Source organism: Bison bison, unplaced genomic scaffold (genome assembly GCF_000754665.1).
Source record: "Bison bison bison isolate TAMUID 2011002044 unplaced genomic scaffold, Bison_UMD1.0 scf7180017864530, whole genome shotgun sequence".
Taxonomy (NCBI): Eukaryota; Metazoa; Chordata; class Mammalia; order Artiodactyla; family Bovidae; genus Bison; species Bison bison.
The window spans coordinates 12,116,387-12,138,721 of record NW_011495080.1 but is presented as its reverse complement, the minus strand read 5'-3'; the positions used below and the strand labels follow the sequence as shown (position 1 = coordinate 12,138,721).

Sequence of the window (22,335 nt, the reverse complement as noted above, 5' to 3'; positions counted from 1 at the left end):
GCCTTGATGTATTCCTTTTCCTATTTGGAACCAGTCTGTTGTTCCATGTCCAGTTCTAACTGTTGCTACCTGACCTGCATATAGGTTTCTCAAGAGGCAGGTCAGCTGGTCTGGCATTCCCATCTCTTGAAGAATTTTCCAGTTTATTCTGATCCACACAGTCAAAGGCTTTGGCATAGTCAATAAAGCAGAAAGAGATGTTTCTCTGGAACTCTCTTGCTTTTTCGATGATCCAGCGGATGTTGGCAATTTGATCTCTAGTTCCTCTGCATTTTCTAAAACCAGCTTGAACATCTGGAAATTCACGGTTCACATATTGCTGAAGCCTGGCTTGGAGTATTTTGAGCATTACTTTACCAGCGTGTGAGATGAGTGCAATTGTGTGTTAGTTTGAGCACTCTTTGGCATTGCCTTTCTTTGGGATTGGAATGAAAACTGACCTTTTGCAGTCCTGTGGCCACTGCCGAGTTTTCCAAATTTGCTGACATATTGAGTGCAGCACTTCCACAGTGTCATCTTTCAGGATCTGAAATAGCTCAACTGGAATTCCGTCACCTCTATTAGCTTTGTTCGTAGTGATGCTTCCTAAGGCCCACTTGACTTCACATTCCAGGATGTCTGGCTCTAGGTGAGTGATCATATCATCATGATTATCTGGGTCGTGAAGATCTTTTTTGTACAGTTCTTCTGTGTATTCTTGCCATCTCTTTTTAATATCTTCTGCTTCTCTTAGGTCCCTACTATTTCTGTCTTTTATTGTGCCCATCTTTGCATGAGATGTTCCCTTGGTATCTCTAATTTTCTTGAAGAGATCTCTAGTCTTTCTGGTCCACTGGAGAAGGGAATGGCAAACCACTTCAGTATTCTTGCCTTGAGAACCCCATGAAAAGTATGAAAAACAAAGGTAATTTAAGTTTATTTTCTTGAAAGCTAATACCAGTAGAGAAAGTACGGAGAGTAGAACAACATTTAATAATTCACTATTCTTAGTTTCTCTAAATATTAACATAATGTCTGTGTATGTGTACATGTGTGTGCTCATTTCTGTCTGCCTCTTTGTGATCCCACAGACTGTTGCCAGCAGACTCCTCTATCCATGGGATTCTATAGGCAAGAATACTGGAGTGGGTTGCCATTTTCTCCTCCAGGGGATCCTCCTGACCCAGGGATCACACCCGCATCTTTGGTGTCCCTTGCAGTGGCAGGCAAATTTTCTTACCACTGAGCCACCTGGAACCCCCAAATAACCTCTAAAACACATATTTAAACTTTTGATAAAGGATTGATTTTAACTACTTTAATGCTTCAGTAAGACTTCATGTTTAAACTGAGAAAGTGTTTTAACTACTTTAACACTTAGGTAATACTTCATGTAACTTGATATAAGTCTAGAAAAGGTAACAAATGATAAATTAAGCCCTATAGTCTGCAATCTTAAGCAATTCACCTAATTTCCTCAGTATGATTAAGTGTAAATTGCCTTGGAGTTATATTATAAGGAAAAGCTGGTAGTTCATCTAAGCAAGGTCTTTAATCAAAGAAGCATGCATGCATGCATAAATTATATAATCCACAAAAAATTCCTCCATGAAAGCTGCTTTACCATCTTTTATCTATTATCAATACTAGAGCAGCATTGCTTTTAAACCAATCAGTATTTCCCCAACAGTTTTCTATTTGTATGAAAGTTTATTATTGAATCACTAAAGTAAAAGCCATGAAGGCAAATCACTGAACTCAGGTGATACTGTATGCTACAACCTTATCTGTTTACAAGGATACTTTCTATATAATACATAACAGCACTCTTTAACCATGCTGGTATGAAGTTATAATTTCCACTCATGTTTTTATAATATTGGAAAAGACCATGGGAAGCAGGAAGAGAAGAAAGCATAAACAGTGTGATAGAGATACAGGTTCAAAATACATGTGTGCACATACACACAGATTAGACAGGAAAGTAAGTAGGTAGGTAGACAGACACTCGACAAGTTTATAAATGTTATTCTAGAATTACACCTGGGGGCATTTTCCTCTTATGTTTTACTCTAGGTATTAAGCAACCACAGGTCATAGATAGTATACTAGGTTTAAGGATTTATATTAAAACTAGCAGTGTTCTTTATCTTTCCAGAGTTTGTGCTTAAAATAAGGTAGATAAAATAAAAAGAATGACTTTTAAAATAACTATAAAAGTATATTGATATTCATCAATAAAAAGGAATAAACTACGAATACATGCTATAACATGGAGCCTTAAAATCATTATGCTAAGTGAAAGAAGCCAGAAGCAAAGTGAGGCTCTCTATATGAAGTGAACATAAAGGCATAAAAATATTAGTTTGGTGCAAAAGTAATCACAGTTTTACTTTACTGAATTTTGTTGTTTGATACTGGAATACATTTTTAAATAAATATGGTTATATATTATACATCATTTTAATGCACATTTCTCCCTTTATGTTTTTTTTTGCTGACTTACTATTGTTGTTCAGTTGCTAACTCATGTCCAACTCTTTCCGACCCCATGGACTACAGCATGCCAGGCTTCCTTATCCCTCACCATCCCCCAGAGTTTGCTCAAATTCATGTACATTGAGTCAGTGATGCTATCTAACCCTCTTATCCTTTGTTGCCCTCTTCTCTTCCTGCCCTCAATCTTTCCCAGCATCAGGGTCTTTTCCAATGAGTCAGCTCTTCTCATCAGGTAGTCAAAGTATTGGAGCTTCAGCTTCAGCATCAGTCCTTCCAATGAGTATTTAGGGTTGCTTTCATGTAGGACTGACTGGGTTGACTTATTACTTGCTGCTTATTGCATATTTATTTTAGACTATGGAAATGATGTTAGACAAAAAGCAAATCTGAGTAATTTTCTTATTCAAGTTCAAATGGGTTGTAAAGCAGTGGAGACAACTGGCAACGACAACAACACATGTGGCCTAGGAACTGCTAATGAACATACAGTGCAGTGGTGGTTCAAGAAGTTTTGCAAAGGAGACAAAAGCCTTGAAGATGAGGAGTGCAGTGGCATAAAAAACTCATGTAGAGACTGTAGTAAATACTCTGCCTAATGATTAAAAATTGGGCAACATCTGAATAGTCCTCTTTTTTGAGGAGACCTATTGCAGATCATACACTGGGAGAAGAGAATTCACCCCAAGCTCTCTGTTAGCTGTTCTTCCACAGATCCTTATATGGAGGTACAGATAATATACATGACTTACACACATCATAATATTTAATAGATGATTTTGAAACAAGACAGTTATCAACAAAAAGTGAGATCATTGCACACTACATACAAAATAAAATTCGAGGCAATACATCCAGTTTTAAAAATTATAAAATAATTTTAAAGAAAAAAATCTTTTTGCAGATCTTCTATGGGTAAGACTCTCCAAACAAACAAATTATAACTCCACAAGCACTATAAACATTTATATTTCAAAAACTATCAGCACAAAACTAAAATGCTGGGGAAATCATCTATAACATATATGATGAAAAAGAGTAAGAAGCTGCCAGAAGTCACTGAAAAAGGACAACCAAACTGAAAAATATGAAAGAGAATATATTTTTATTTTCTTAACTGATGTATGTGAAGTTGGGAGGGTAACTAATATACTGAAGTAGAAGAAAATCTTAAAAATGCAGATAGAAATCAAAGTTTTTTGTAACTTAGAAGTAATTTTTGTGAGCCCAATATTAATAGAATCCATTAGACCTGTGATGGATATATAATATAATACATTATATATTATATAATATAATGAAGTATTGCATTGACAGCCACTTAAAATATGAGTGTGTGTTAGTCCCTTAGTTGTGTCCAACTCTTTGTGACCCCATGGACTGCATCCCACCAGACTCCTCTGTCCATGGGATTCTCCAGGCAAGAATATGGAGTGGGTTGCCATTTCCTTCTCCACGGGATCTTCCTGACCCAAGGATCAAACCTGGGTCTGTTGTATTGCAGGCAGATTCTTTACCATCTGAGCTATAGGGAAGTCCACTTAAAATATATTTGTAATAATTCTGAATAACCTTGCAAAGACCAACTGCCAATGATTGATACATGACAGTTCTAGCATATAAAGATGTTGACTGTATATATAACCAATACAATCTGAACAAGCCAGTTTTACCACATATGAAAACCATAAATTAAATACAAAATTTTTAAAAAATTTTATTCAAGAATATAAACAAGGAGTGTATCACACAGTGTATCATAGGTCCTTAATAACAATCCCTAAAAAAGCCCGCTACAAGAGCATAAAAGTATGCATCAATATACTGCTGACATTCTATTGCTTCAAATTATATTTAAGTCGACTGTTTCAGCACTAAGTACACATTTTCATTATAAAGCTGACAACTGTTGCTGCTATTTTCAAAGTCTGGAATGTTACCTCTTCTTCCTCTTCTATCAAAATCCAATATCCTTTAAAGTTCAGCTCAAAGGGCTACATCTCCTAGAAACTTTTCTCCGTTAGCATTTATCTCTGCATTCCCACTCTAAAAGCACCTTGTTTATTCCTTTAATCGCAGCATAACACAACTGTGCCTTGTATTAACTAGCTGATTACCTTTGGATCTCTCTCACTTATAAACTCTCTGAGAGTTATTTTATCTATGGACAACAACCTATTAGTCTCCGTCTTTAGACAACAACTAACTACAGTATAATGCTACGCAAGCTAGCAAAGACATTTTCTAATTGAATGAATAAAAGAATGTACCACAAGTTTCATCAAAGAATGAGAAAACACTGATATTATTATTCACTGAAGTAATTAAAACTATAAACTCATGAAACATAGTAAGTGGGCTAATAATTTTTTAGAGGAAAAGGTTCTGAGAGACATATTCCTAGGATATGGACAGGAAAGAGGCGATGCCACAAACCTCAAAGAAGTCATCTTGAATATAAGAAAGCAATCCATACAAAGGTTCAGTGACAGAATAAGAAAGATCTTTCTTCACCTTCACTCTCCAAGTGGAAACCTAAATATTTCCTACTGGCATGGACAGAATAGCCTGAAAACAGTGAAGAGAGGCTTAGCTCTTCTTTCCAAATCCTTAAAGAGATAAGTGATGACTAGCTGTGCTCTGGCTGCCCTCCCATCATGAAAGTAAGATAGCCAAGCAATTGAGAAGTCTCAACTCACTCAACTAGACATAATGCTTTAGCTCGAAAGAAATGGAAAACTCCATGCCTGCCCAGAACCTTCATCTCATAGAAAAGGTAAATCCACTATTCAGCTTTAAAATACACATTCAAAAAGTTTAGTATGTTTCACAATGACGATTCTGTCCATTTTCAACAATAAAATAGACAACTAGAATTTTACAAATTGGGGAAAGACTAAAACCAAAGTGAAATCGTGAATAATTATAATTATTGTATTGTAATGATTATCTGTATAAACTGTAAATTTTAATTTCTTGAGGGTGGAAAACAATTACATAAATCTTTGAATGTCTCATGTCTAATATAACACCTGGCACATAGAAAGTTGTCAATGTTTGTTGAATAAATGCAAACGAGTGAACTGAAAAAAAAAAACCTATATATTTATTTTGTTTTAAATGCCATATATTAAACCAATACATATGCTGTAGCTTTGATATTAACTGAATATTCAGATAAGTGAGTCTAAACATATCACAGATCAGGAGTTTCCAATCTGAAGCTCAAAGGAAGCAGGGAATGAATCTTTGATATTGTATGTTTAAGTCTTTACACATGTATATGTATTTTTCTAGAGCAGGTTCTACAGAGCTGTCATCATACTTTCATAACATAAAGGTTGAAGACTACAAAACAGTCAAATGTCTAAAGATGCATTATCAATTGTAAAAAATTAAAAATATAATTAAATATTATACACAATTTATGTTACACCTGATGTTTTCATCTTTGATGAATCAGAAAAGCTCCTGGATTATATGGAGTAACAAAGAGTCATTAATCATTCAGTATTTAATAAATGCTTTTTCAATCATTTAAATGTAGAAAATGTGGGAATTTATTATTATACTTTGTGAAATTAAAAGATACTAGCTATATCATCATTAATAGGCAACCAATATTACTCATGCAAAACAAAAATATTCAAAAAATTATGCGACATGACATTAATACAAAAGTGGTTAAGACATTTTCATAAGTGAAAATAGCATTTTTACAAAACCAAAACTAGTAATCCAGAGTTAGCTAGAACATTTAACAAAACAGGAAAAGATAAAGTCCTGGGGTTCTATATCCTAGTACTCTAACCTAAAAACCAGAAGTAAGTAAAATAGATAGGAGCTCTCAGAAATACAATGTTGTAGATACAATGTTAGTAATTTGATTATACTGCTCAGGAAGGAGCTGCAACAGGTGTCCTTTTTCTAAGAAATTGAATAGAAGAAGTCCACTTCTAGAAACACTGTAACATCCAAAACTGGTCAGTTTAACCAAGATGTTTTTTTCTGATATTGAGAATTTTTGATGGAAGGTGAGGTATGAAAATAATTTCACAACATAAAGCATTCCTGAGGAAAGCTTGCAAGCCATAGGTGATGGGCCATACCACACGGCACAAAAAGGCTGAGACCTCTAGGGCCTCAAAGGTGGAGAGAGAATGGAAAAAGGAGAGGTAAACAATAAAAACAGATGATATGAATACTCTGACTATTCTCTCCCTTCCTCTGGGCTCAAATATTAGGAAGAATAAGCACAAACAAGACTTCTCCCTACTCATCCCATTTGCTCTGTGAGCGGGGATTATATTAACCAAGTAAGCATCACTATACACTGTTAACAGGTCTGGATGGAAATGATTTATGGCCTGCCTCCATCCACCTTACTTAGTAAGAACAGACAGTAAGAACAGAGTAAAGGTGTCTCAAGTTTAAAGTAAGTATTAAGCTATTTCTTAAAATCTGAGACAAAGCTAAAAATAAATTCCTTTACACGTGTTATCTAAGAAAATATGCCCAATGTTATCTGTACAAGATGAAACACCGCATACCTAGCTCTCTAAATCCAGCTCTGTAAAGTGAAAGTAACTTTAAGGCTTTCACAGGAGCTAACTGCTACAAATCTCAAAATCCCAAGAAGGTGACAATTACCTTGTATTCCTACATGAAAGAGGCCATATTATGTACCCCAATGAGTGATTATCAAAATCAATTTTGATGATACAATGATCTTTTAATACATGTTGTTCTCATTATCCCTGATATATTCTTGGTTTTCATGACATATTATCACAAATGAGTAAGAGACTGAGTATCTGTAGTCCTTTTAACACAGGATTGATAAGACTTCTGCAAAAGCTGCAACTGCCCTGAGACTGAATACAAAGCTTAGGAAATAAAGCTTGTGCAATGCTTTAAAACAAGATGGCAATGTGCCACAGGTCATGTGTAATCATTATCACAGAGGAGGAAAGTCTTCAAGAAAAGTCCCAGCCAAGTAGTAAGGATGCAAAATTGCACCAAATTGCCTCTAATGCACTGAATTGAACATTTATAAAGTGAATTTTAATGAAAAATTCTGGCTGATGATATAGAATTTTTTTCCACCTACCTAAGTTTGAGTTGCATAAAAGTAACTTTCCTCCACATAACTATTTTGTACATTAAGATGTAATATTTAGGTTGTAGCCATGTATTTGTGAAATAAGGTTGCTTTATATCATACAAAAGAGGCACAGCTGTGGGTTATTCCTGTACATTTATTCTAGTACTTCTCAGTGGTAATACTAATGAAGGTGATCCTTTCCTGAACACAAAAATCAGAGCTTTCTGTCTGACTCTCCTGCAGCATGTTGAAGGATGAACTCTATCAAACAGAAATAAAAATGTAAGTGTAACTAAAATGAAAAGACAGATAGTTTGCAAATGCTACTATCTTGCTATTATCTTGCTTGTAAAGATATCACCCTATATCTTCAGACATATTTTAGAGTTTCAATGAATATATTCAGAAAAAATTGATGACATTCATTTTAACTTAGTATCTCAGAAGAAACAGAAATATAGGGACTGGATATCCGAGAGACATATAAGATGCATAGAATATATAATAAACATATTATTATATAGTTTCCCAGTGCTTTCATTATATACACGTGAATTAATAACACTGTCAGAAGAAAATGATTATGCTATATAAAATTAATGTTGAGTCATCACAGCTGTTTTAAAAACAGCTAACTTTTTATTTTCTAATTTCATTTCATGTTATTTTTTAACATAATATACTTGCTGATTAATTTACTGTAAACTTTTAATGATAAGCAATTGCAACACACCAAGTGCAAAAAAATTTTAAAATTATATCTTGTACCAAGTTAGAGGAACATTGTTACCAATATGTCGCTTATTCCTACATTTGGCAGGCCAATGAAAGCCAGCGGGATAACACTCACCATCGGAAGAGGATCACAGTAACAGAATTCTCAGAATGAGCAATGTAAAATTCAGGGGGGAAAATTCAATGAGAAGAAACTACAAAAGTGAAAGTATGTATGTGTATTTTGAATGGTATGATGGGGTATGGAATGTACTTTGCAAAAAGGTAAAGTTGAATGAAAATATTTGAGAAATTCAAACAAAAATTTCTCTGCTTCAACCTTAGGGTTTTTTTCCCCTCCTGCTAAAACAACAGAAATCAGGGTTTTCAATAAAACATCCCTTTGGGCTCTTCAAATTTAGTTACCTTCTATTTCAAAACTTCTTATCTCTAGATTTAATAGGCTTCACATAATCATTTTCACACAAACTAAGTTGTACCTACACATTAACAAAATATTCGGACCACATGAAAATAAAATTTTCCTCCATCCAACAAAGCAAGGAGTAAACTTAGAGGCCATTTCATAATAAAATTTACATATGTAATTTAATTAGGGCTTCCCAGGTAGCTTAGTAAAGAATCTGTCTACAATGCAGGAGACATGGGTTCGATCCTTGGGTCAGGAAGGTCCCCTGAGGAGGAAATGGAAACCCACCCCAGTATTTTTACCTAGGAAATCCCATGAACAGAGGAGCCTGGCAGACTACAGTCCATGGAGTCACAAAAGAGTCAGATACAACTTAGTGACTGAACAACAATTTAATAAATTAAATCTTTAAAGAATATTAACTCACTAGGAACATCTTAGTGTTCTCAGCTTGAGCCACAGCAGTTAGCAGACACACAGTATATAAAGAAAATGTTTCCTTACTACTACCCGTTTCATATTTTTACATCTTAAAATATGGCTACATCTTAAAACTGACAGTAAAGTATAGCTTTTATTAATAACACATAAAACAATGATGCATTTTACAAACTGTTGTTTAAAATTAGACTTAACAGAGTAATAAATGTGAAATTTAATGCTGAACTGAATTAAACCAAGATGAAAGTGCACTGTCTGTTAAATACATTAACTCTCAGAAAACTGAAATTCAGGCTTTTTGAACACATTATTTTACATTAGTCTGTTTAAAAGTTTGCACTTTTATATAGAATAGATTCAGTTCAGTTCAGTTCCTCAGTCGTGTTTGATTCTTTGCGACCCCATGAACCGCAGCACGCCAGGCCTCCCTGTCCATCACTAACTCCTGGATTCCACTCAAACCCATATCCATTGAGTCGGTGATGCCATCCAACCATCTCATCCTCTGTTGTCCCCTTCTCTTCCTGCCCTCAATCTTCCCCAGCATTACGGTTTTTATCAAATGAGTCAGCTCTTTGCATCAGGTAGCCAAAGCACTGGAGTTTCAGCTTCAACATCAGTCCTTCCAATGAACACCCAGGACTGATCTCCTTTAGGATGGACTGGTTGGATCTCCTTGCAGTCCAAAGGACTCTCAAGAGTCTTCTCCAACACCACAGTTCAAAAGCATCAATTCTTTGGTGCTCAGCTTTCTTCACAGTCCAACTCTCACACCCATACATGACCACTGGAAAAACCATAGCCTTGATTAGACAGACTTTTGTTGGCAAAGTAATGTCTCTGCTTTTTTAATATGCTGTCTAGGTTGGTCATAACTTTCCTTCCAAGGAGTAAGCGTCTTTTAATTTCATGGCTACAATCACCATCTGCAGTGATTTTGGAGTCCAAAAAAATAAAGTCTGACACTGTTTCCACTGTTTCCCCTCTATTTCCCATGAAGTGATGGGACCAGATGCCATGATCTTAGTTTTCTGAATGTTGAGCTTTACGCCAACATTTTCACTCTCCTCTTTCACTTTCAAGAGGCTCTTTAGTTCTTCTTTGCTTTCTGCCATAAGGGTGCTGTCATCTGCATATCTGAGGTTATTGATATTTCTCCCAGCAATCTTGATTCCAGCTTGTGCTTATTTCAGCCAGTATTTCTCATGGTGTACTCTGCATATAAGTTAAATAAGCAGGGTGACAATGTACAGCCTTGATGTACTCCTTTTCCTATTGGGAACCAGTCTGTTGTTCCATGTCCAGTTCTAACTGTTGCTTCCTGTTCTGCATATAGGCTTCTCAAGAGGCAGGTCAGCTGGTCTGGTATTCCCATCTCTTTCAGAATTTTCCACAGATTATTGTGATCCACACAGTCGAAGGCTTTGGCATAGTCAATAAAGCAGAAATAGATGTTTTTCTGGAACTCTCTTGCTTTTTCGATGATCTAGCGGATGTTGGCAATTTGATCTCTGGTTGCTCTGCCTTTTCTAACACCAGCTTGAGCATCTGGAAGTTCATGGTTTATGCATTGCTGAAGCCTGGCTTGGAGAATTTGAGCATTACTTTACTAGAGTGTGAGATGAGTGCAATTGTGTGGTAGTTTGAGCACTCTTTGGCATTGCCTTTCTTTGGGATTGGAATGAAAACTGACCTTTTCCAGTCCTGTGGCCACTGCTAAGAATAGGTTATATCTTTTCAATTAACTTTAAAAACAACCCAAGTCTTTTGAATAGGGCGTTTAACCCTTTTACATTTAAAGAAGAACTTACTCTTGCCATTTTGCTAATTCTTTTCTGACTTGTAGCTCTTTTGATCCCTGTTTCCTCTTATGATCTTCCTTTGTATTTCATTGATTTTTTTTTTTTTTTTTGGTCATTAGATAAGGTCTGATTCCTTTCCCATTTTCTTTTGAGTACCATCCATAGATATTTTCTTTTTGGTTAACACAAAATTTACATAAGACATTTTACAGTTAAAACTGTCTCAAGCTGATAAAAAATAAACTATCACACATAAAAACGCTACACTTTTACTCTTCCCAACACATACTCTATATCACTGACATTACAACATTACAATGTTATCCTTTTATATTGTGTATCCACTAACATGTATTTACAGGTGGTCCTTTTTTATACATTTGTTATTTAACTTCTATACCAGAATTAAAATGATTTACAAATCATCATTACAGTATTACAGTATTCTGTAATTGGCTATATATTTACTTTTTCTATCTTATTCTTTCATATATACTTTCATATCTGTCATGTTACTGTTTAGCATCCTTTTAATTTCTTTATTCTTTAGAACCTAAAGACAACACATATTTTATAAATAAAACTGGCCAAAAAAATCTGCATCAGTATTGTTTGACAATGACAAATCAGAATTGAGGCTGTTAGGCTTAGAGTACCGAAGGAGCTGTGTTGAAACCAATAAAGCAGATTCAGTCCATTAAAATCTTCACCCAATACCTACCAGTTCCTCTGCTTAAGTACGGAGGTTTAAAGAACTTCACGACACCATAGACATTCACAATCATGCCACCTTTAAGTTGATTCAGGGGTGTATATACATAATGTGTGGCTGGAGCCTAAAGAAAGACAGTGAATATATCAATATTATTAAGTATTTATTTAGATTTTAGAATCATGTTATGATCAATTTGTAAGTTAATAAATTGATCTGCATCTATTTCTTTGTGTCTAAAAAGAGATGGCTTAAAAAAAAGGGAAATGCACAGCTTATGAAGGTTACCGTATAAACTAGTTTTTCTTATAAATATCTTTGATTATTAATGTTGCAATCTGTATACAACTTTTAAAAAAAAAGCAGTTTAAGAGATTTTAGTTCTAGTTTTTAACCTTAACTAGAATCACTTCAAAACTTATGGTATATATTTGTTTTTCTTATACTGCTATGAAGATTTTACTAAGGTCTAAATAAAGACAAATTTGAATATAAATGATACAAAGACATTAAAATGGTAATAAAAGAAGAAAATATATGAAATAACTGTACATAAGTTTGGAAATAAAAGGGGAAGTGATTTACAGGGGTTAGGTAAACCATTTCTTAAAATCAGCAATAAAACAATAACCTAGGAGACCTCCCTGGGATGGAAGGTGGCTTTACCAATAGCTCTCCTCCACATCTGTAATGCCCCTAAGGAACAGGTTGGTCTTAGTCCTCATGAGATGCTATATGGGAGACCTTTTGTTTATGTCAGTCACCTCTTCCTAGGTTCAGAGGCTCAGACCTTCCAGTTTTATACCATGGCCATTGTGTACTTCCAACAAGATATACACTTGTGGGGTGTCAACTAGGGCCCAAAAGATTCTAAACAGCTACCACTATATGCTCCAGGGACTCAAGTCCTGATTAAAGTCTGCAAAGATGGGTCCGAAAAGCTCAACTCCAGCCCACATGGAAGGGCCCCTACGCTGTAATACTTTCTACCCCAGCAGCAGTCAAGGTACTCAGACACGACTCCTGGATTCACTACTCATGAGTCAAGCCGTGGAAAAAAACAGAAGAGGACACTCAATATACCTGTGAGCCCCTGGGAGATCTCAGACACCTATTCAGGACTACAGATGAGTGTCATACCAATGAACACCCCCAAAATTAAGTTTCCGGGGACAAGGTTTCTCAGAACAGTTCTAAAGAGCAAACACAGCTTGACAGGGGCTGTACTCCAAAATAGACATGAGATAGATCTCCTGATCCCTGAACAAGGAAGGGCTTGAATCATCTTGAATGAGACATGTTGTTTCTGGGTAAATACCTCCAGGTAAGATAATAAAGTAATGCTCAAAATTCTCCAAGCCAGGCTTCAGCAATGCATGAACCATGAACTTCCAGATGCTCAAGCTGGTTTTAGAAAAGGCAGAGCAACCAGAGATCAAATTGCCAACATCTGCTGGATCATTGAAAAAGCAAGAGAGTTCCAGAAAAACATCTATTTCTGCTTTATTGACTATGCCAAAGCCTTTGACTATGTGGATCACAATAAACTGTGGAAAATTCTGAAAGAGATGGGAATACCAGACCAGCTGACCTGCCTCTTGAGAAACCTATATGCAGATCAGGAAGCAACAGTTAGAACTGGACATGGAACAACAGACTGGTTCCAAATAGGAAAAGGAGTACGTCAAGGCTGCATATTGTCACCCTGCTTATTTAACTTCTATGCAGAGTACATCATGAGAAAACGCTGGGCTGGAATAAGCATAAGCTGGAATCAAGATTGCTGGGAGAAATATCAATAACCTCAGATATGCAGATGATACCACCTTTATGGCAGAAAGTGAAGAGGAACTAAAAAGCCTCTTGATGAAAGTGAAAGAGGAGAGTGAAAAAGTTGGCTTAAAGCTCAACATTCAGAAAACTAAGATCATGGCATCTGGTCCCATCACTTCATAGTGATGGGGAATAGATGGGAAACAGTGGGAATAGTGTCAGACTTTATGTTTTTGGAGTCCAAAATCACTGCAGATGGTGATTGTAGCCATGAAATTAAAAGACGCTTACTCCTTGGAAGCAAAGTTATGACCAACCTAGATAGTATATTGAGAAGAAGAGATATTACTTTGCCAACAAAGGTCCATCTAGTCAAGGCTATGGTTTTTCCAGTGGTCATGTACGGATGTGAGAATTGGACTGTGAAGAAAGCTGAGCACCAAAGAATTGATGCTTTTGAACTGTGGTGTTGGGGGAGACTCTTGAGAGTCCTTGGACTGCAAGGAGATCCAACCAGTCCATCCTAAAGGAGATCAGTTTTGGATGTTCACTGGAAGGACTGATGCTGAGGCTGAAACTCCAATACTTCGGCCACCTCATGCGAAGAGTTGACTCATTGGAAAGACCCTGATGCTGGAAGGGATTAGGGGCAGGAGGAGAAGGGGTCGACAGATGATGATGGCATCACTGACTCGATGGACATGTGTTTGAGTGAACTCTGGGAGTTGGTGATGGACAGGGAGGCCTGGCGTGCCGTGATTCATGAGGTCGCAAAGAGTCGGACACGACTGAGCGAGTGAACTGAACTGAAGTTAAAGAAAGTCTTACAGTCCTCAAAAAAAAAATTCAGATCCTACAGGATCTCAAAGAATGAGCAGGAGAATTCTAGGGGTCGCTACAATCTCTCTTTGGGGGATCCTTCTCCTGGTGATGGGAAATTTGGAGTTGGCTAATACCCGTATTAATCATTGTTATCACCATATTGATGGTGCTTATGATTGCTCCATGTAGTATCAATTGTCTAACCCATTTTGTCTCTGCCCAGGTCAACAAACTACAACATTCAGTGCCAGTTCAACAAGGATACATAAAACTAGAGCCGACCACTGAAAATATCACTCACCCTTAGATGGACACTGCTATAAGGACTCTGAGGCTTGAGACTAGCAAGAGGGGGAGGCCCAATGCCCCTCCCCATCCCAGTTCAGCAGGAAGTAGCCAGAGAGACCTCAATGCCCCTATTCCCAAAGAATTGGGCCTCCCATCTTGAGTCTCTTGAGGGAGGAATGTTAGGTAGTTAGAATAGGAAAACAGAGTCCAGAATGGTGGTGGCTAACTGAGAAAGAAACGAAAAAGCCCAGAAAAATAGAACAAAGGAAGGCCTGAGGAGTGGAGTGAGAACCTCAGGTTAAACAAACAGCCCTCCTGGCTAGCCCAATTTACATAGGGCAGGTTCAGGGGGAGGAGAAAAGAAAAACAAATAAAATGAGGAGCCAAAATTGAGACTCTCTCTCTCTTCTCTGTGCTTCTTTTGGGTTGGCCCGCCCTCATGCCTCGAGGATGTATTTTCCTTTGTTTGCCAAATAAAACTGAGCTGTAACCAAGCAGTAACACTGAGCTGTAATAACACTTGTCCGTCCATTGCTTCAAATTTTTGCTGCGGCAAGACAGAACTGAGGAAATTACAAACACTATTAGTCAAACAATCCTGAAAAGGGCTCAGTCACTTGGCTCTGTCACCCACGAATCTCACTCCCAACTGAAATAAGGTTACCTATCATACTAACAGTTACAGTTTTTTAAATCTAATCAAAATCTAATCAAAATGAATTGGTTTTTTCAAGAAGGCTCAGGTCAAACACAAGAAGGACAGAGCTAGCTTAGAAATCTCATCAAACCATGATAAAAAAAATGAAAGAAAAATAATGGTCAGCATATAGGACAGGAAGACCTGAGAGGAGCTCAGCTCCCAAAACAACTGGATCAAATAAATTATCTTAAGAAACATCTCCCTAATGTAGAGATGAAGAGGAAGGCCAGCACAGCTCAAAGACCCTAACCATTATGGTCTTCCAAATAATATACTTGTTAATTCACAACTAGCAATAAACTTCTTGACAGTAATTTGGTTCTCAATGTAAGTAAAACATATGCATATGTGTGTATAGCAGCTAAATTATATGCTAATATTTCAGAATACCTGAGCTTCCTGAAAAACCATTTTTCCTAACTTCAGAGGCTTTCATTTACTTCTGCCTTATTTACAGGTGCATGGATGAATCAAATATTTGAACTTGACCTATTTATAACAATTTTAAAAATAGTAATATCAGAGTTAATTGATATTTTTAAAAAAGTATAATCCTCTTATTGGTTATTGTTTCCCTAAATAACAAATTTCTATTATACTATTATGGTAGTATTCAGAATTTAAAGCCTATACCCTGAAGTTACTGTTAACTAGAAACAAAGTTGACGAACTCTGTCCAATAGAAAGTAAAGGTTTAAGAACAGGTAGAACATAAACTTTATATTAAACTTTATCAACATATTACCTTCATTCTAGTTTCACTCAGCTACAAGTAGTTTACTTGAAAAAATGGGAACCTTTTCATTGCTATGAGATAACAATATTTTTAAAATATTGAAAAAATGATTGTAAAAGAAAAGCAAAATATGTCACAAGTGTAAAAAACTTCTTTACTGAAAATTACATAATTTATCAAATCACAGTTTAGTGCATAATAATCAGTTTTAAACATAAGCTGATGAAAAGCAAAAGAAATGACTGCTTAAGATTTAGAAGTAGCAAAAATCCTAGTGTCTTCACACAATAAAACTTTTTTTCCACTTTAATTTTCTTATATACGTAACTTTTGCAAAAATATATGCAAATATTCCAGGTAATAGACAAACCAAATATTAATTATTATGCAAATATATAACTAAAATGTAATATCATTGTGTATTAAAAAAGCAGAGATTATGTTTTCCCATTGTACTGATACTATTTCAAACTTTATAGCTAGCTATAAAGTTGCCTGAATACATATTTGTATGTATATATAGGTATGTGTTTGTGGGAGGGTGTACATTTCTAAATTAAAATGAACATCATCTTACCAAAGACATTGATTCTGTAGAACAATCTCTTACAGATTTAACATAAACCTGAAAAAAACAAGAGGATTTATTTGTATCCAAACATGTGCAATGTGATTACAGTTTATTGTATTAAACCTACAATCTTAATTTAAAATATTAAAGTTCACTAGAATGGCATAAAGCTTACAAATGAACAGTGACAGTTACAAAATTGTCTAAGCTAAGCTTCAGTTTAAATTCATTAATTTTAATATCATACGACCACACTGGTCTATATAATACCCTGTTCAGGTAAACAGAATACAACAAAACAGGTAGATGTTGGCCTGCAGGCACATGGCTTGACCCAATTTTGCCTCTCTGCCTGACAGCCTTGACCAAACAGGTAGTCTTCAACTGTGCGTGTGTGTGTATGTGTGTGTGTAGGGCGGTGGCAGTGGGGGCGGAGGGGCGGTGAAGAGAGAGGGAGAGGATGGACACCTTTGTGTGTGTGTGTGTATGTATGGGGTGGGGGGTAAAGAGAGAGGGAGAGGATGATCATAAAGAATGAAACAGGAGGAAATATCAACCAGGAGAAATATCAACAACCTCAGATATGCAGATGATACCACTCTAGTGACAGAAAGCAAAGAGAAACTAAAGCCCTGCTCCTGCTGCTGCTGCTAAGTCGCTTCAGTCATGTCCAACTCTGTGACCCCATAGATGGCAGCCCACCAGGCTCCTCCATCCCTGAGATCCTCCAGGCAAGAACACTGGAGTGGGTTGCCATTTCCTTCTCCAATGCATGAAAGTGAAAAGTGAAAGTGAAGTCACTCAGTTGTGTCCGACTCTTAGCGACCCCATGGACTGCAGCCTACCAGGCTCCTCCATCCATGGGATTTTACAGGCAAGAGAACTGGAGTGGGGTGCCATTGCCGCTAGGTAAGGATAAAAGTGGAAAGTGAAAAAGCTAGATTGAAACTCAAAATTCAAAAAACTAAGATCATGGCATCTGGTCCCATCACTTGATGGCAAATATTAGGTTGGTGCAAAAGTAATTGCAGTTTTGCATTGCTGAATTTTGCTGTTTGATACTGGAATACGTTATTAAATAAATGTGTTTATGTCATACATCATTTTACTGTGCATTTTTAACTGTGGTTTTGCTAATGACTTATTATTTGGTATTTATATTTATTTTAGAATATAGAAATAATGTTAGACAAAAAGCAAAATTCAAGCAACTTTTTTATTCGAGTTCAAAATGGGTCACAAAACAGAGGAGACAACTTTCAACATCAACAACACATTTGGCCTAGGAACTGCTAACTGCTAACATACAGTGCAATATGTTAGCAGTGGTTCAATAAGTTTTGCAAAGGAGACAAGAGCCTTGAAGATGAGAAGCATAGAGGCTAGTGGTCAGAAGTTGACAACTGAGAGCAATCATAGAAGCTGATTCTCTTATAACTACACAAGAAGTTGTCAAAGAACTCAATGTTGTTCATGCTAGTCATTTGGCCTTTGAAGTAAATTGGAAAGGTAAAAAAGATCAATAAGGGGTGCCTCATGAGCTGAATGAAAAATCAAAAAGATCATTGTTTTGAAGTGTCATTTTCTCTTATTTGACAAAATAACAATGAACCATGTTTTAACTGGTTTGTGACGTGTAATGAAAAGTGGATTTTATATGATGACCGGTGATGAGCAGCTCTGTGATTGGACCAAGAAACTCCAAAGCACTTACCACAGCCAAACTTGCACCAAAAAAAGGTCGTGGTCACTGGTGGTCTGCTGCTGGTCTGATCCACTACAGCTTTCTGAATCCCAGCAAAATCATTACAACTGAGAAGTATGTTCAGCCAATCCATGAGATGCATGAAAAACTGCAAAGCCTACAGCCAGCGCTGCTCAACAGAAAGGTTCCAATTCTTCTCCACAATACCTGACTGCACCAACACTTCAAAAGTTGAACAAACTTTTGTTTGTTCAACAAACAAAACAAAGCTATGAAGCTTTGCCTCATCTGCCATATCCAACTGACTACCACTTCTTCAAGCATCTTGGCAACTTTTTGCAGGAAAACGCTTCCACAATGTTGTGGTTCAACAACAAACAAAGCTATGAAGCTTTGTCTCATCTGCCATATCCAACTGACTACCACTTCTTCAAGCATCTCAACAATTTTTTGCAGGAAAACGCTTCCACAATGAGCAGGAAGCAGAAAATGCTTTCCAAGAGTTCATCGAATCCTGAAGCACAGATTTTTATGCTACAGGAATAAAGAGACTTATTTCTTATTGGCAAAAATATGTTGATTGTAATTATTCCTATTTTGATTAATAAAGATGTGTTTGAGTCTAGTTATTATGATTTAAAATTCGCAGTCCAAAACTGCAATTACTTTTGAACCAATCTAATAGAAGGGGAAATAGTGGAAGTAGTGACAGATCTTATTTTCTTGGGCTACAAAATCACTGCGGATGGTGACTGTAGCCACAAAATTAAAAGATGCTTGCTCCTTGGAAGGAAAGCTATGACAAACCTAGATAGTGTATTAAAAAGCAGAGACATCACTTTGCCAACAGAGGTCTGTTCAGTCAAAGCTATGGTTTTACCAGCAGTCATATATGGATGTGAGAATTAGACCATAAAAAAGGTTGAGCACCAAAGAATTGATGATTTTGAACTGTGGTGCTGGAGAAGACTGTCCAGAGTCCCTTGGATAGCAAGGACATCAAACCAGGTAATCCTAAAGGAAATCAACCCTGAATATTCATTGGAAAAGTTGATACTGAAGCTGTAATCACCTGATGTGAAGATCCGGAAACTCATTGGAAAAGATCTTGATTCCGGGAAAGATTGAAGGCAAAAGAAGGGGGCAAACTCTGGGAGACACTAGAGAAAGGAGGAGACTGGAGTGCTGCAGTCCATAGGGTCGCAAAGAGTTGGACAAGATTTAGCGACTGAACAACAATAACAGGAGGAAATCAGTTTTATCTAAAAAGGGGCATCTGATTAATTTAAGGCAAAATCAAGCAGACCATCAAAAGAGGATGACAGTACAATTGCAAAGAATAGGATCAGGTTTAAAGTGCCTGTGAAGTTTTAAGAATTTCATTAACAAATTACTTATCTTTAAGGGATATTATGTTTAGAAATGACATCATTCTAATGTTTAGAAATGACGTCATTCTCATGTTTAGAAATGGCGTCATTCTCATGTTTAGAAATGACGTCATTCTCATGTTTAGAAATGGCGTCATTCTAATTTAGAATGGCGTCATTCTAAACATAAAGCTAAGAAAAGGATTTCTATTTTCTAAACTTAAAATATTTAATTATAATAATTCAGTCAGACAAAATAGTTTATCTGCAGATGTACAGAAATACTTCTATTCCATCACTTTAGCTCATTAAAATCATAAAATGATTAGACTAAAAAAGTTGCACACTTACATAAACAGTTGATTTGAAGTTCTCAGATGCTTTCAAAAATAAGCAATGTTTACCATCTCTGCTTGGAGATGAAGATGCTGACAAAACAACAAATCCAGCCACTGCAATGGTGTCCTATATAGAATAAAATAATTTAAAACCATCAATATAACATAATTCTGAAAGCCACATAGATTTTGATTTTTATTACTATGTAAAAGAGGAAATCATTTCTGTAAAATGGAAAACATGTTTCCCTAAACTTACTTAATGTGTTCTGACTCTAAGATTTAGAATACCATCTCCTACAAAAATGGGTATCCGTAATGTAGGCATAGACAAGTACAATGCCTCTCTTAATGGACCAGGAAAACACTAATTAAATCACGTAGAGATTTTTATTTATCAAATAGAGCAACAAAAATGAATGTTTATCTCACTTTATGTGCATAAACTTACATAAATAAACACAATGAAGAGATAGTGATGAGCCAACAGTACTAAGAATGGATATTAAATGAAACTAAATCACAAGAGAGACTACATGGAGAAGCACATGTCATTAGTGCAAAAACTCCATACTGTTATAAAACAAACCTGTATAAAGATACAAGGTAGAAGACATTAATAAGAAACTTCCATTTATATACTAATAAGAACAAAGATATTTTCTTTCCACTCAGGTTTATAATAGTAATAAGTCAATCTAGATTTATTCCTATCTCGTTTTTTAGTTAAATCTCCCTGTTTTATTTCCCAAATAGTGGAACATCCATATTTAATGAATTTTGTCTTGCTCTATTATAAAAATATATGTATATATTTTCTTACCTTACTCTTCTAATTTTAACACCAAAACCTTAAGATATATAGAAATCCTTGAGCATTAGGCAATTTCCTTCAATAATTTTAATCTCTACCAAAAAGAAGTCTTCTGCATTACTTATTTTTTATTTGCAAGAGTATAGTGTCAATTCCCAGGATTCTCTATTTAGATCCATTAACTGGGCCATGAGCACCTTGAAGACAAAGTGGTGTCTTATTCTGCTTTGTATTTAGAGGGCTTGGCACAAAGTAGGCCCTCCATAAACTATCCATGAATCAAAGGAAGGATCATAAAATGTCTTTCTAAAATCTCTGGCTCTATCTAGATATTTTAGCTGTGCAAATTTCTCCATCTTATTTTCTTCAGGTGAGACTGCAAACATAATTGTGTCTGTGCTGCTAATGCTATAGTTAAATGGGAGAAAATTTTCCTTCCCACTGAAGATTTCCCATTATCCTGTTTTAGGGAGCTCTAAAGGTTCCTTCAGGAATAAATTACTTTTATAACTAAAAAATATGAAATTTTTTCCAATGTACCTAAGAACAGTATACTCTGATTTAAATGAAAACTTAATATTTTAGTCAAAGATGTAAAGTTGTTTAATCAAACTAACACAAGAAAATAAACAGAAGTAGGGAAGTCACTGGTTTGTCAGTTCTATATTCTCTTCAAAATGCAAAAAATAACCTATCTCATGTTATTTTCTATTTTACTTTAAAATGTCTTAAACATAAAGATATATACTAAATGAAAATGTTAGGGGTAGAGATGCACATTTTTCTATTTTTCTGGGTAAACTAAACTTTTAAAGAATAACAAATACTTCTTTTACAATGGCAAAAAATTTTAAATAAAGAGATAAATTACTAAAAGCAGGACACACTGCTACTGCTAAGTCACTTCATTCGTGTCTGACTCTGTGTGACCCCATAGACGGCAGCCCACCAGGCTCCTCTGTCCCTGGGATTCTCCAGGCAAGAACAGAGGAGTGGGTTGCCATTTCCTTCTCCAATGCATGAAAAGTGAAAAGTAAAAGTGAAGTCGCTCAGTCGTGTCCGACTCTTCGCGACCTCATGGACTGCAGCCTACCAGGCTTCTCCGTCCGTGGGATTTTCCAGGCAAGAGTACTGGAGTGGGGTGCCATTGCCTTCTCCGTATTCATAATAAAACTTTTTCCAAGTGTGTTCTATTTTAACATTAGCAACACAACTCAAAAAAGTTACAACTTTTCCTCTAGCATATAATCAACAAAATGGAAATAACCAAAAATAATCTAAGAAAGGAAAAATAACATGTCTAATTTATTATACTTTTTTTTTTAATTTTACTTTTAATTTTCATTGGAGTATAGTTGATTTACAATGTGTTAGTTTCAAGTGTACAGCAAAGTTAATCTGTTATACATATACATATATCCCCTTTTTTTGGACTATTTTGCCATATATCACATTAGAGAGTGCTGAGTAGTGCTGTGCTATACAGTAGGTCCTTACAGTTATCTATTTTACATACAGTAATGTGTATATGTCCATCCCA

The 22,335-nt window shown here is 35.9% G+C and overlaps 1 protein-coding gene across 2 annotated transcripts in view; it reads right to left on the bottom strand.

The window, feature by feature from the left end:
- Nucleotides 1–22,335, bottom strand: part of POT1 (protection of telomeres 1) — a 99,401-nt gene that overhangs the window by 60,272 nt on the left and 16,794 nt on the right. For both annotated transcript variants that reach the window (XM_010831729.1, XM_010831730.1), the window contains exons 5-7: nt 19,995–20,108; nt 16,575–16,622; nt 11,688–11,802 (exon numbers count right to left, since the gene is read on the bottom strand). In XM_010831729.1, coding sequence (XP_010830031.1) covers nt 11,688–11,802; nt 16,575–16,622; nt 19,995–20,108 — 277 coding nt within the window. The remainder of the gene's footprint in view (nt 1–11,687; nt 11,803–16,574; nt 16,623–19,994; nt 20,109–22,335) is intronic.